We start from the raw sequence: 15799 nt of genomic DNA on the forward strand, positions 1-15799 counted from the left end.
GGGGGAGGGGCCAGGGCATTTGTATCTGGAGCTGCTGCTGGGGGGAGTCTTTCACTGGGGCTTTAGGGGAGTTCTTCCCCCCCTCCCCTCACTTATTGGTTTGTTCTGCCCCAGAGACTTCTGGGTCTTTCTGCCCCTCACTGGGCCCCTGGGACTTTGGTTGGTTCAGTTTGGGGCAGAATTTGCCTTTGTACAATTGGCCAAGATCTGACACTGACTCACTACCGGGGTAAGTTCTAGCACTTCATTGTACTGGGGCAATTAGTCTCTGATTAACCCTTCCCTGGGTACTGGGACAATTAGTCTATGTTTAACCCTTCCCTGGGTACTGGGACAATTAGTCTGTTTAACCCTTCCCTGGGTACTGGGGCAATTAGTCTGTGATTAACCCTTCCCTGGGTACTGGGGCAATTAGTCTGTTTAACCCTTCCCTGGGTACTGGGGCAATTAGTCTGTTTAACCCTTCCCTGGGTACTGGGACAATTAGTCTACATTTAACCCTTCGTTGGGTACTGGGGCAATTAGTCTATGTTTAACCCTTCCCTGGGTACTGGCACAATTAGTCTGTTTAACCCTTCCCTGGGTACTGGGGCAATTAGTCTGTTTAACCCTTCCCTGGGTACTGGGGCAATTAGTATGTTTAACCCTTCCCTGGGTACTGGGACAATTAGTCTATGTTTAACCCTTCCCTGGGTACTGGGACAATTAGTCTATGTTTAACCCTTCCCTGGGTACTGGGGCAATTAGTCTCTGATTAACCCTTCCCTGGGTACTGGCACAATTAGTCTGTTTAACCCTTCCCTGGGTACTGGGGCAATTAGTCTATGTTTAACCCTTCCCTGGGCACTGGGACAATTGGTCTATGTTTAACCCTTCCCTGGGTATTGGGACAATTAGCATCAGTTCAACCTTCTCTTCAGCTGTCTCCAGAGTTGGGTAGTGGTTCCCATCAGAGATGGAGGGCCCAGAGGTAACTGAGGGGGACAATGTTCTGAACTTGACCCACCTGGGTCTTGAGAACCTAAACTTGGAGCTGGTGAGTGAGAACAAGAGGAAAGACGTCCAACAATTACTTCTGCCCCACAACCGCCTGGTCTTCTTACCCCCCCTGGTGGCCTCCTTGTCCCACCTGCACCTGTTGGACATCAGCAACAACAACTTGGTCTACATTGGGGACGAGATCCTGGGACTGACCAAGCTGAAGACCCTGCTGGCCAAAAACAACCGCCTGGATGAGTTCTCCTTCCCCAAAGAGATGGGGAGAATGAGGCTGGAGGTGCTCAACCTGAGTGGGAACCGCTGTGAGGAGATACCTGAGCAGTTTCTGCAGATCCCCACCTTAAAGAGCCTGTCGCTGGGGGGGAACCGGCTGAAGAGCATCCCGGCTGAGATAGAGAACCTGATCAGGTACTGGAGGCAAATGTTATATGTAGGGATGCAGCGAATCCAGGATTCAGTTTGGGATTTGGATTCAGCTGAATCTTTGTGCCCGGGTGAACTGAATCCAAATCCTAATTTGCATATGAAAATTAGGGGACGGGGAGGGAAATCACGTGACTTCTGGTTGCCGAGGGTAGTGGTCATAGCAACCAAGTGCTCTAATAGAGAAGTCCATTATATGGTGAGCAGTCACTGTGCCATAACCCCCCCCCGCTGTGTTACTTATTAGTGCAACGTGACTGTGCTTAGTCATACTGATACAACGTGCTTAGCGCTGCTTAGTTAGTAATGCCCGTCATATCTGCTCAGTCGGTCCCTGGGTCACCAGGTTTGTGCACCCAGTGACCGGGTTTATGGCAGTTTGGGGGACAGAGGTCGTCAGTGTTGGGTTCTGTGGGTTCAGGATGTGATAGAGGAACCAGATAAAATCGTTATCGGGCAGTCATGTGATCACAGGGGCCCGGGGCCCGCCTCTCCTCCTGCTACTGATCTTGGCAGCGCAGCTTTGGGTTTCAGTGCTTTTGCCATTTCAATGATTTAATTGTGTTCTCTATGCCTGGTCCTGCCCACCAACCTGCCCCTGGGGGGCAACATAGAGACACCAAATATCTCTGCTTTATTTATATATAATTCATAAGAGCCATGAATATCTTGTAAAGTATATCCTTATAAACAGTGAGTAGTGATGTCATCAGTTATAAATGGTGAGTAGTGATGTCATTTTTGTCTCGTGTCTTTATATGGTCATGAAACTCCTCTGTAACTTATAATATCCTTATATGTTACAATAGGGGGCACTTTATTTACTATATAAATAATCCCAGAGTCTCTGACCATAAATGCCCCCGTGGGGTCTGACAGTGTCGGGGGGTCCTGTAGATTTAGGGGGGGGGCAGCGCTGAGTCTGATCTGTAGGGAGGGGCCATAAATCACTTTCCACTAATAAACAAGAGGCTCCTCCTATTCCTTTTATTCACTGGTGAAGAATTTATGAGGGGCTCCAGGCATATGGCCCTATTATAAGAGAGACCCCCGTCCCGCCCCCAATTCTCCCAGCGGTGCAGAATAAAGAGGCCCGGGGGGGGCACAGTGAGGCCAGTGTGTGAGTGCAGTTATTAAATGGGGGCACCCTGGGCTCGCACAAACCTGGGGGGGTGATGATTTAACTCTTCCATTGCCAACACTGTCATTTCATTCCCCATATTATATTGCCCCTTCTTCTCTCTCGGGGTAACAAAGTCTCTGTAGCACGGGGGGGGGGCTGTGGGGACCCCGTGTTTATATATTTAGGCTCTGGGGAGGTGCTGATTAAAATTCTGTACAAAGTTCATGGTAAAGTGGCCAATAGGGGCCCCCAAAAGTATCAGGGGCCCCGTGCTCCCCATCAGCTGCTCCCGTCCCCCACACTCTATTTATAGGGATCGGCCCCCTCGATTCCTACAGACACTGGCAGTGTGGGGGGGGTCACTTCTTCCCCTGGGACTGGAAGTTGTTTCCTTTAGTGCCCCCCTCTGGGGATTGGTTACCTGTTTCCCCTACTTCTCCTCTCTGATTGGTCGGTTCATGACGGGAGCAACTGGCAGTTTGTGAGGTCACACTGCCCCTGTCTGTCACTCAGTGAAGTGAATGATTTGCACGCAGTGGGCAGGTGGGTTTTATAGATGGGGGGGGGTAAAAGTGCACCATTTGGCCACGTTTGTTATTCGCACAGAACTTTGCCCCCGTTGAAGCAAAACAAATGCCAGGAATCCATTGTACTCGCCAAACGCTGATTAGTCACACATGGACTTACACAAACACACGCTAGTGTCCTACATCCGTGTAAGACTGTGGCATTGTGGGTAACTCGCCTCACTGCTCCGTGTGTTACTCACAAGCCCTTGTGCCAATTTCATAGGGATTCAGCCTAATCTCTCAAGCTCATGTCCTATTGGCTAGAGAGCAGTCGGCATGGCAACGAACCACTGGCATTGCAGAAGGGGCACTGGGGGCTGTTTATAAATGGATATAATAATAAAATCTGCAAATTGAAAAGTAGATCTGAATATTGATTGGCTCTTGCCTATGACAACAGCTGTGGTTAATTTTGATTGGTTTAGGGGCTGAGCTCTGCTTTGTTTTCATTGGCTTGGCCATTAGTAACTTCCCTGCTTTGTTTTTCAGCCTGGAATTCCTGTACCTGGGGGGAAACTTCATCAGCTCCATCCCCCCGGAACTGGCCAACCTGCCGTATCTCAGCTACTTGGTTCTGTGCGACAACCGGATCCAGAGTGTCCCCCCTCAGCTGGCCCAGTGAGTACTTACTGTTTTATCTCTCATGTACAGTCAGCTCTGTGCTAACCCTCTCCCCCCGTTTGTCTATTTCAGGGTTCACTCCATGCGCTCCCTCAGTTTGCACAACAACCTCCTGACTTACCTGCCCCGTGAGATTCTCAGCCTGGTGCACCTGCAGGAGCTCAGCTTGCGGGGGAACCCCCTGGTGGTGCGCTTTGTACGAGACCTCACCTACACCCCTCCCACATTATTGGAACTGGCCGCACGCACCATCATGAGCCGCGGCATTCCTTACTGCCCCCGGGAACTGCCCGAAAACTTGCTCAGGTACCTGGACCTGGCCAGCAAGTGCCCCAATCCCAAGTGTGGGGGTAAGTCAACTTGCAATATGTGCAACACTGTTGTAAGATTGTTATGGAACAGAAGGGTAAGTCCCCCTGGGTAAGTGACTCCAATCTCCCCCAGTACTTACCCAGGTACAGAGCTCTGATTCTCTGTACTTCCTGCTCCTGGGCTGTTCTCTTTCCATTGGTCAGACAGGAACCTCCCCCTGGGTAAGTGAATCCAATCTCCCCCAGTACTTACCCAGGTACAGAGCTCTGATTCTCTGTACTTCCTGCTCCTGGGCTGTTCTCTTTCCCATGGTCAGACAGGAACCTCCCCCTGGGTAAGTGAATCCAATCTCCCCCAGTACTTACCCAGGTACAGAGCTCTGATTCTCTGTACTTCCTGCTCCTGGGCTGTTCTCTTTCCCATGGTCAGACAGGAACCTCCCCCTGGGTAAGTGAATCTCCCCCAGTACTTACCCAGGTACAGAGCTCTGATTCTCTGTACTTCCTGCTCCTGGGCTGTTCTCTTTCCCATGGTCAGACAGGAACCTCCACCTGGGTAAGTGAATCCAATCTCCCCCAGTACTTACCCAGGTACAGAGCTCTGATTCTCTGTACTTCCTGCTCCTGGGCTGTTCTCTTTCCTATGGTCAGACAGGAACCTCCCCCTGGGTAAGTGAATCTCCCCCAGTACTTACCCAGGTACAGAGCTCTGATTCTCTGTACTTCCTGCTCCTGGGCTGTTCTCTTTCCTATGGTCAGACAGGAACCTCCCAGGGGTAAGTGAACCCAATTGTGTGATGATTTGGGCAGTGGGGGGCTGTTGTACAATGAGAAGTATACGGCACATGAATGACGACCGTCTCTCACCCGCAGGTGTATATTTCGATTGCTGTGTGCGGCAGATCAAATTTGTGGATTTCTGTGGGAAGTACCGCCTACCTCTCATGCACTACCTGTGCTCCCCAGAGTGCTCCTCCCCCTGTAGCTCCACCTCCCAGAGTGAGTCTGACTCCGAGGATGAGGCTAATGCCGCCGCACGCAGAATGCAGAAGGTGCTTCTGGGATAAGTTCTGGGGACTGGACCGTTCTGTTTCTCTCTCTGAATCAGGGGCCCTGACTGTGCAGGGGACACAAGGGATTTGGCCTTTCCAGTCTCCCATTGGCTCATATATTCACCCTGATTGTGTGACCCAATGAGATTCCTGCAGACTCCAGATCTGGAACAGTTTGTGTGATCCTATTGGTGCTGAGTGGCTCCTCCTACAAGGAGTCCGTTGTTATAAAGTCAGACGCACGGACATCATACGATCCCCCCAGAATCAGGGAGGGGGCAAGTCTCCTGTGTGACTTATATTATGTCCATAGTGTGAATACACTGCCTGGGGTCTCCCCCCACATGTGCCGGGACTGGAACGATAGGGTTGCTGGGAGTTGCATATAGAGGGTTACAGGTTGCCCACCCTTGATTTGGAGCAGCAAGACGGTGCCCCCAAGTACTGATGATTGACTGGCGCCAGAGCTCTGGAGATTTTATTGGGGGCACTTTGTGACTTTTCTCTCTGATAAACTAAAGCCAAATACCAACACCCAGTCTGGCACCAATGTCCCCCCTCCCTCAGGCTCTGACTTAATATTGGCACTAATTATGTCATTAATTCACCTGCCATTAATGACCTCTCCAGGATCTCCGCCCGGGTCCATAACGACCCTCAAAGACACCCGCTAGAGATGCCCTTGTGCCAGCGATTGGTGCCTTACAATCTTTGTCCTTTCATAAAATCAATAAATCCGATTGCAAATCCTCTGGTCTGATTACTTGCCCTTTAAATGTAAAGGTTCATTGATTTTCTACATTTTGGTTTGTACCAATTAGAGGCTGGAGGAGGGGTGTGTAAATGGAGTGGTACAGTCTGTATGTGCCTCCTTTCAAGGCTACATTGTCAGGCACCAGAGTGGGATAAGCCATATGGCAGCTCCTGCTCCGAGACACAACGCATGGGGTACAGAGAAACTGCACAATAATAATAATAATTAGCTATAAATAGAGAGACAGCAGCTTCCCCCACACTGAAACTCTACAGATAAGGTCTAGGGACCCTGTGGCCAGAGAAGGGAACCCCCATAACAGAATATAATGACTTCCTGTAACTAGTCTCCCCCATTTATTGGCTTCTCCCTAGGCAGAGGCATGCTGGGAGTTGGGGACATTGTCATGGGGGACAGTACCAGCTGAGCTGGCAGGGGGTGTAATTACTGGCCAGTATTGGTGCTAGTTATAGTTCCACATTTGCTGCCAAGTGGGGGTCATCTGATCATCTGCAGTCGAGAGTAACAAAGGGTCCCAGGGCTGGAGTTCCAGGCAATGTGGCCCCCCACATCACAAGACCAATATATTAGCAGTATGGCAGCTCCATGGATCCCGTAGTACTAAATACACAGCAGATTTCAGGTACTACAGACTTCAGTGCTGGTAAATGTCACTGTCTGTCTTGTATTTGATGTTAGGGTTAACTTCCCCTTGAAAGCCCCTGCTGTAGGTACAACAATGAAAGCAGATATGTGGTTGCCATGGGTTATATCTGGCCAGTTTATTGTAGCCTCTGTCTGTATCTGGACCTATCTATCTGCTTTATGGCCACCTGATGGTGAGTGTTTATTGGAGATATTGAGGCAAGCAGTATGGCCGCCCCAGCCACATGCTGATACTGATCGGAATCCTAGTTTGCTTATGCAAATTAGGGGTGGGAAGGGGAAAACATTTTTTACTTAATTGTTCGGTGACAAAAAGTCACGTGATTTCCCTCCATTCCCCTAATTTGCATATGCAAATTTGGGTTCGGCCGGTTCCAAATCCTGTTGAAAAAGGCTGAATCCCAAACTGAATCCTGGATTATATATATATTCCCTGTATGTATCTGGCCAGGCCTCACGTGCAATCACATACTGGGATAATAACATACGTGTCTCTGATTCCCCAGGGTCAGCTAAGCATGCTGGGACTTGTAGTTCTGGGGTGCCATTGGGTTACAGTTTATATTCAGTCCCTCTGTTCCCTATAGTGGGGCACATATATATATTGTATAATATTACAGGCCATATAGGTGGGGCAGGTTATTGTGCTCAGAGGTGGCAGATGTGGGGCACGATACACAGCCGGGCAGGTAAGTGGCCCAAGCTCAGGAGTCACAGGACCGGTCCAACTGGGTCTAGAGGTGAGTTGTCTGGTCACTCCAAACTCCTCTAAGTGGGTAACAAAATGGGTTTCCATGGAAACAACCTGGGCTTCAGCGTGGTGTGTCCCAAAAAGGATGGATTGACCCTGGCACAGGGATGGCAGGTGGGTGGGCAGCTCAGGCGTCTCCTGCTGTAGCGAGAGGCTCAGGTTACTGGGAGCTGAATGTTTACTGGAGGGTAACGTCACACTCAGACTGGGAGCAGCCACATGGCACAGGGGATCTAGGTTGGAGCACAGGGCACTGAGACTGGCACAGAGATACCATACAGCCAGCCAGGGCACCAAGACTGGCACAGAGATACCCTCCATCCAGCCAGGGCACAGAGACTGGCACAGAGATTCCCTCCATCCAGCAGGGGCACAGAGACTGGCACAGAGATACCATCCAGCAGGGGCACAGAGACTGGCACAGAGATACCATACAGCCAGGGCATGGAGACTGGCACAGAGATACCATACAGCCAGCCAGGGCACCAAGACTGGCACAGAGTTAACATCCATCCAGCAGAGGCACTGAGACTGGCACAGGGGTCTCCACATATTACAGGGGGTACAGGATGGTCACCCTGAAGATACTTTGGCCCGTGCAACAGGCAGCAGGCAATGTAAGTTATAACCCCAGTGTGAGTATTGGGGCCCCAGGGTCAGAGTTAATGACAATAATTAATTAGGATGAGTCAGCAATGTACAATACAAGTCAACAGGGGACTCCGGGGCCCAGCTCTGTGTATTACAGCAGGTACCTCAGATTGCTGAACTGTCACTCCCTGCAACTCTTCAACAGCACCATCTGAATTGCCTTAGACACTGCAGGCATTTAAGGGGTTAATTGGCGGTAGCACTGGCAGCAGTTACAGATGGTTTAGATTGTAAACTCTTGGGCCAGTTTTGGTAACTTGGCGCTCTATAAATAAATGATGATGATGGTGGTGCAAATGGTGGTGCACAGGAGCCAATGGCTAAACCTCATTACTTGCCCTGTTGCTATACGGTATCTGTGAATTCATCCAGCTTAAATTACCGCTGCAGCCAGCAGCAGATGGGACTAATGAATAATGCAGGGCACTGGGGTTACTGTATCACTCCTCAGTCTCATCTCCCCGGCTCATGCCCAAATATCCCTGCAGAACAGAGAGGCTTGTGGGAAATGCAGTCTATGGATAGGGTTTGTTTTAAAGGGGAACTGCACCCACATACTGCTCTGGGCCTAATGGACAGATAAATCTCCACTTAAGGCTTTTCCATTAGTCGCTGTAGACTTTGACACTTCAGTTGATCTCCCCCATGACAATCTGATTTAAATATTGATGGGAAGGAGCAGATAAGGCCCCGGGGGCCACAGTCATAGAGCGACAGGGGGAGCAACTCCCAGCAATTCTAGGCAAAATGTGCATCAGAACCCCCTAATGTGTAGCAGACGCCTACTAATCTATAGACCTGTATATAAGTGAGCAATGTATCAGAGTCTATGGTGGGGAGAGCTGGCTTCTGCTACATTGTTTCTAAAGTCAGAACCAGCAGTGCAGAGGCAGGCGCTGGGAAGGTGCAGAATGATTTTTGGATAAATTTGTCGATGGATTTGGACCCCAAGTAAGAAGAATAAGGAATGTCTCTCTGACGTGTTGCTGTGGGGCCCCACTAGAGTTCAGTGAGGAGCCTGTGGCCCCAGGCAGTGGCATGAGAGCAGCTGTGGGTGGGGGTGACTGACAGTGAGTAATCACATACATTCTTACAATAGACACAAAGACAATGTTTGGGACTGAGGAATTTGGCCGGCAGTTGCCAGGGACACTTACAGCCCCTTCCTAAACACCCCACCCCCCATTCTGTACCAGGGCCCCAGGGAATTGGAAAACAGGCTCAGATCCAGCCCAATAACCCAGAGCAGCCAATCAGCATTCAGCACTGAACAGGCAGTTGCAGTTACAAGAAAATGCCAGCGACTGCCTGGTTGCTATGGTTACGTTATATGGCTTCCCTGGACCACATTGGAAAAATAAAAATTGTGAAATACACAAACACTTCTGGGATTTTTGGAGTCACCCCCTATACACAAGGCTGGTTTAGTTTGGGTATTATTCCTTGCACTGGGAGAGAGCAAAGTTTGCAGATTGGAATTAAACTAAGTACCCACAGCAAATCAGCAATACCATCCACTGCCATCTTGCCTATGTATCCAAGTGCCAATTCCCAGCCACTGTCTGTATATTGGCACCCACCTGGGTGTGCCAGCTTATCAACATATTGCATTAATCAATGCTGCTTATTACTCATTGCAATGGTTACAGAACTGGACGGTTAATTAAATTAACGGTTTGCTAAAATGTTTCTGATGTCCAAGTCTGCCACCATGTGGTACATCAGAGGTACTGCAGTGACAGTGGGAGTCTATGGGAAGAGAACTGCAGTGTATTGTGCATGTTACAAAGAGTTGTGTGATTGGCAGGACTGCATGGAGGTGAGGGATGGATGGCACATGGGCAACCCCAAGATCTTACATGTTTGAATGAACAAATAATGAATACCAGGGGACACAAAGCACTAGGGCCTCTGTACTTGTTGCCAGTCTATAGCAATGAATTGCCCAGCTCCCTACTGGGTTTATAATTTGGCACAGGGTGCAGAGAGTAATACCAGGGCATAAAGGTGCAACCCTTGGTGCATGGCACAACTATGTAGCCCCTCGGTCTCTCTCAGACAGAAATTTGAAACAGGGGACACATATTCTGAACCCCCAGTTCACATATAATACTGACAGTACCATCTCCTGTACTGTATGATGGCTGGGGTTACAATACTGTATAATACTGACAGTAACATCTCCTGTACTATATGATGGCTGGGGTCACATATAATACTGACAGTACCATCTCCTGTACTGTATGATGGCTGGGGTTATAGATAATACTGACAGTACCTGTACTATAGGATTGCTAAGAAAAGATAATACACATTGTCACACCCTTCTATCAACTTTCGTCTCCTCTACTGTATTCTATAAGAAATGGGCACAAGGGGTTTTTGAACAGAACCTACATTGGGAGAGGCCCACTGGGCCAGTGAATAAAATGCTTTGATTTCAGTGTTCCATCCCCAGTATGAGTGTGTGCAGCTGGAGAGTCCAGATAATGCTCAGAATACTATCTCCTGCATGATTGCCTGTGGGGGGTTCAAATAATCCTTACATTAGTTACTCCTGTATGAATGGGTTGGGGTGCATGTGTTGAGACTAGGAGCATCACTGATCCACTTTCTGACCCACAGATTATTTAAAACGTGACCCTGCTAAGTCTTGTGGCTGGACATCTGTTGGCTGATACCCTCTTACTCCTTATGTAGGTTCTGTCCGACCCAGTGATCTGTGCTAGGAGTACCGGCGCCAGCATTAAGGTGAGTATCTGATTTCCCCAGTAATAATGGTGCAACTTCCCTTAACATAAATAGTGACCCAGTAATGTGTTCTGCCCCTGTGACTAGTATTTGCCCCTACTACAAGGAGTAAAATATTCCCTACACTGAGGAAAAGACCTGGTAACATATTACTCGGGGTACAGTACAGTACAGGGTGGTGCTGGTTGCTCTATCAATGAATGATGATTATGGTATCTAATCCTTCCTCACCCAGACGGCTACTCGGGGGACACTGTACTCAGTCACCACTGGGACCTCTGGAACGGTCTCCTTGTTGGCGTTAAGGTAGGAGTTTCCCTTTGAAGAGCCACTTAAAACGTCACAATCGACCTCCTTAAACCTTACTACTGCTAAGAACAGCCCTAACTTTGCCAATTAGAACAGTTGGCATGACCATATTAACACCAAGACTGGCTCTGCACCAATGGAACTTGATTTGAATTTGACTGTGTTTGTCCTTTTTGTTGTTCCCAGGCTGTCCTACTTATTTATGGGTGTTACTTGGCTGGACTGACCAATAACATCAGCTCTCCACCAGTCATCCAATCTCTGGCTATAATGGTTGGCAACGGCCTGGTGATGGCTGGCACTGGGGTGGTCTTTCTGGTTACTTGTTTCTTCCACGATTGGCCAAACCTGGTCTATGCAACAACATCAGGTCTGTACAACCTCCATCAACTGCCTTATCTTCATCCCACAGGTACAACTGTCTGTTGGTTGCTATGGGTTACTGGATCCGCTGTATGTATCAACATTCTTAAACCAATGACACAATAGTTACTCAATGAGTGAGGCAATTGTTTGTCCTCTCCAGTCAACTCTGTACAAGAGAGAGGACCTATTCCCTTTGGTTCGGCCTATAAAATGGGGCTGGGGGGGGGGAAGGCTGATAATAAACTTGTGCAAGATTATTAAAGAGGCAATGAATGTTCATGAATGATTCTGTTCACTGTAGTTTATATCCGTAGTTGCTACAATCAAGGCAGTTTGAGGAAGAGCAGGTCCAGAACACCCAAATGACCAAGTATTTCAGTAGCCCAAGCAAGAGCTTCCGGTCCATGTACAGTGAGGAGCAGATCTACCACCTGCTGGGGGAGAACACGTCCATGAGAAAGCTCCTGTCAGAGGTGAGCAGTCTGTCTGGTACATATTCTGATCTTGTAATGTCCATACATGGAAGAAGATATTCTATTCTCCAATGTACTGAGTCTCCTAATCCCATTTTTTACACTATGGCCCGACATCTTTCCCCACCACAGAACTATAAGGCACCTTTTGAAGATATATATATATATGAGAAACAAGTTTATCACATGAAACTAGGCGCTTATATTAGAACAAATAATGTACTTAATGATGATCAGAAACATATTGTATCATTAAACATCTTTGAAATGTATTTCTAACAGAAGAATGGCATAATAGAGAGCCTCCAAGAGCAAGTGAGCAACGCTAAGGGCAAGCTGATGAATCTATTAAAGTCCGAGTGCAGCTTTGAGACTATTGAAGTGACCGGTCTGTCTGTTCTATCTGCTTCAACGTTGGCCAATCAGCATCATGTGGCCCCTGAACATATGAAGATCATTGAGGAACCTGCATTTCTTGACACTGTAGAGAACATGGAAGAACATGAAGCTGTTATTAAAGATACTCAGGAGGGTGATAATAAACATGACACAGAGTGGATATTCAGTCTCAAAACAAGAGGACATATCAACATCAGACTCCAGAAATGTAAGTTTTGCTGACAATGTATCTAAAGCCCCTCACCAGTACCCAGGGGAACTGTCAGAGAGGACAGAAGTTTTAGAGCAATTATCCAGGAAAGTGAACTATGTCAGCAGTGAGAAGCTGCAGGAGATCCTCAAAGAACTCACCATAGAGACAATGTCAACCTGCGGCCACCAGTCTCCCAAAGGCAGAGACGTGCAAGTCACAGTGTGACCAGGGACCCTGGTTTGGCACCTTCAGAAGGATTTCAGAAATTGTGCATCAGTTTGTCCCCTTATATGAAGCGTAGAAGGCCGGGGCCTTGCTACAGTCAGAGGAACCAACACCATTCCCATCACTTTCCAAATGCATTGCCCCCACAGACCTGGTGCTTCCTAAACAAAGAACCAATTAACAGGTACAATGGGGAAAAGTCAATAAGAGATGAAAGGCCAAGTCAGACAGGGGAAGAGAGAACAGCAGACGTTAATATGGGCCATGGGCAGCATAATCCAAGTCTCTTAACTAATACCATGGAGCCGAGTGTTCATGGGGGAGAAGAAAATAGGACCAGAGTAGATAATGATATTTGGATGACCCCCAAACACTCAATTTCACATCCTCCAGATAACCCTCCTGGCTCTATTCGTAAAAGCCTCAGGAGACACTCAGAAATACAGACCCGTGCAATGGTGACCTTAGCCGACCTCAGATCCCAAACTCCTTACACAGAGACAGATTCAAGTAGCTCTGAGGGGACAATTGCTATTGTCACAGGCCTTACTGCGAGTTGTGCTTTCCAAATGAGTATGACTCAAGTGACAGCTCTGAAATAGATAGTGGTGACCAACTACATGGGGGGGGGGCAAACCAAAATAACCCTCCACAGCTGGTCCTCAATTTCAATGAAGATTTGACTCCAACTTTTTGTTTAGACCATAACTAAGTTGGATAAACTTTTCTTCATACAGAGATGTGTTTCCCATGTTTTGATGCTGTTCCTATTGCAGTTGGCTTTGGTAATGTTTGTGATGTGAACATTCTGATGGTCTGATTGACTACAGGCTGGTTGCTTGACCCACTGTGACATTGTGGTGTCCCCAAAATAAATTCCCCTGTTTCCATTTAAGATGCCTATTATGGCTTCTTTTCAACTTGGGTGTAGATTCCAGAACTTGAATCTGGTAACCTAGGATTGACTTGAAGTGACTTGATTCAATAAGTGGCAAGATACTGGTACATGGCTGTGCTTGTGCACCTACAAAATGTAGCCACAAAATGGTTGATTGTTTTGGTAGTCCTCCCCATATCTATGAAGGTACATGCACTGCACAGTTACCCTGTTGCACATATACACATTTATGGATACATAGGAACATATTGTCGTGACTCTTGATTTGGCTTTTACCATCCCAGATATGGTTTGGTGCCGCTTCACTGATGACGTATTTTCTGGCATAGTGTTGGGACATGGAGCATCTCAGCTTAGGTTTTAAGTTCTAGAGTTGACACCCAAGTTGAATAAACAAATAAGTATTTTTTGGTAATGGGCCCGAAAGCTGTTATAGAAACATGGACTTGTTCTTGCCATGTGACTGTCGAATGAGGTCTCAGCCTTTCTTGTATGTGCATGTTTTTATTATTGTCCTTCAGTTTCTGATATGTAATGAATGACACATTCTTCCTCTTACCGTAGAGAATATTATTACCTAGGCATCAAGACACAAGCACAAGCCAATGGGTGATATCATGAATAATCAATATTTTCTATCCTCCACTTTTCCCAAAACCAGCATGGGGGTCTCAGCTTCCATTATGAGAAACTCTACATTATAATGTGAAATTTTATAAATTGTTGGTGAGTTTCTACTTTGAAATCCAATGAATCGTTTGTCCATTCAACTGATCTGTAGAAGGGATTATCTATTACTAGCCAATACCACCCCCCCTTATGCTTATACTAAGCATTGAGGTGGTCGAGGGGGCATCACTAGTGCAGATATTTAATTTAACTTTATACATATTTAATTGTTTGGAGCAAATATATAAATATCACGTTTTGCACATTTATATGCAAACTCCAGCCTCAGACTGGCACTTTATATTGGGCCTTGTGTGGGGCTGTTGGGTATCAGTGTACTAGATACCAGGGCCTGTTTTGAATCTTACTCCAGGCATGGCATTTATTCTATTATTCTGTGTTAAATGAACAATATAGTAATATTCTTCAGGTCTAGTACAGCACCTGAAGCAGGAGTACAAAAAAACTTCTATAGGAGAAATGATCATGTTTCAAAATAACAAGGACACAATGGAGACGGTAAGGAAATAGGAAACAATAGTGAAAAATATTGACAGGATAGTGCAAGATGGGACAGTAGGACAAGATGGTGACAGAAGGACAATATGGAGACAGTAGGGCAAGATGGTGATGGAAGGACAAGATGAAGGCAGTAGGGCAAGATGGTGATGGAAGGACAACATGGTGACAGTAGGGAGACAGTAGGGCAAGATGGTGACAGCAGGACAAGAGGGAGACAGTAGGGCAAGATGGAGACAGTAGGACAAGATGGAAACAGTAGGACAAGATGGAGACAGAAGGACACTATTGAGGCAGTAATGAAAGATGGTGACAGAAGGACAAGATGGAGACAGTAGGGCAAGATGGTGACGGAAGGACAAGATGGTGACAGAAGGACAAGATGGAGACAGTAGGGCAAGATGGTGATGGAAGGACAACATGGTGACAGTAGGGCAAGAGGGAGACAGTAGGGCAAGATGGTGATGAAAAGACAATATGGAGACAATAGGGCAAGATGGTGATGGAAGGACCATATGGAGACAGTAGGGAAGATGGTGACAGAAGGGTAAGATGGAAACAGTAGGACAAGATGGTAACAGAAGGACAATATGGAGACAGTAAGGCAAGATGCTGACAATAGGGCACGATGGAGACAGTAGGGCAAGATTGTGACAGGAGGGTACAATGGAGACAGTAGGGCAATATGGTGACAGAAGGAAAAGATGGTGACGGAAGGACAAGATGGAGACAGTAGGGCAAGATGGTGATGGAAGGACAACATGGTGACAGTAGGGCAAGAGGGAGACAGTAGGGCAAGATGGTGATGAAAAGACAATATGGAGACAATAGGGCATGATGTTACAGTAGGGCCATATAGTGACAGTAGGACATGGTTGCACCCACCAAGAGCCAAAGGTAGTTCATTTCAACTACTGAAGGGCTGGAGGTGGGACAGTAACACTTTATATAGGGCTCAATGTATCTCTTGCCACTGCCACAATTAAAGGTGATTTGTGCAGAACCAATGTCCACCAGAGAAAGTGGGAGTGTTTCATGGAGATGAGTAGGAAAGGAAGACGCCCACCCTGCTCACTG

The 15799-nt window shown here is 47.4% G+C and overlaps 1 protein-coding gene and 1 pseudogene across 2 annotated transcripts; both read left to right on the forward strand.

Moving 5' to 3' along the window:
- Nucleotide 1: 1 nt before the first annotated feature.
- lrrc58.L (leucine rich repeat containing 58 L homeolog) lies at nt 2–5847 on the forward strand. 2 transcript variants are annotated; one of them, XM_018245784.2, is made up of 5 exons: nt 2–229; nt 921–1407; nt 3604–3732; nt 3808–4085; nt 4920–5847. In XM_018245784.2, the coding sequence occupies exons 2-5, from the start codon at nt 956–958 to the stop codon at nt 5111–5113; spliced, it is 1053 nt and encodes a 350-aa protein (XP_018101273.1). In that variant the 5' UTR covers nt 2–229; nt 921–955; the 3' UTR covers nt 5114–5847. The 2 variants fall into 2 exon arrangements, with proteins under 2 accessions (XP_018101273.1, XP_018101272.1); XM_018245783.2 differs by having other exon boundaries at nt 2–1407.
- A 1455-nt stretch (nt 5848–7302) lies between these two features.
- LOC108707383 lies at nt 7303–13374 on the forward strand (annotated as a pseudogene).
- Nucleotides 13375–15799: the final 2425 nt, after the last annotated feature.

Source organism: Xenopus laevis, chromosome 2L, assembly GCF_017654675.1.
Source record: "Xenopus laevis strain J_2021 chromosome 2L, Xenopus_laevis_v10.1, whole genome shotgun sequence".
Taxonomy (NCBI): Eukaryota; Metazoa; Chordata; class Amphibia; order Anura; family Pipidae; genus Xenopus; species Xenopus laevis.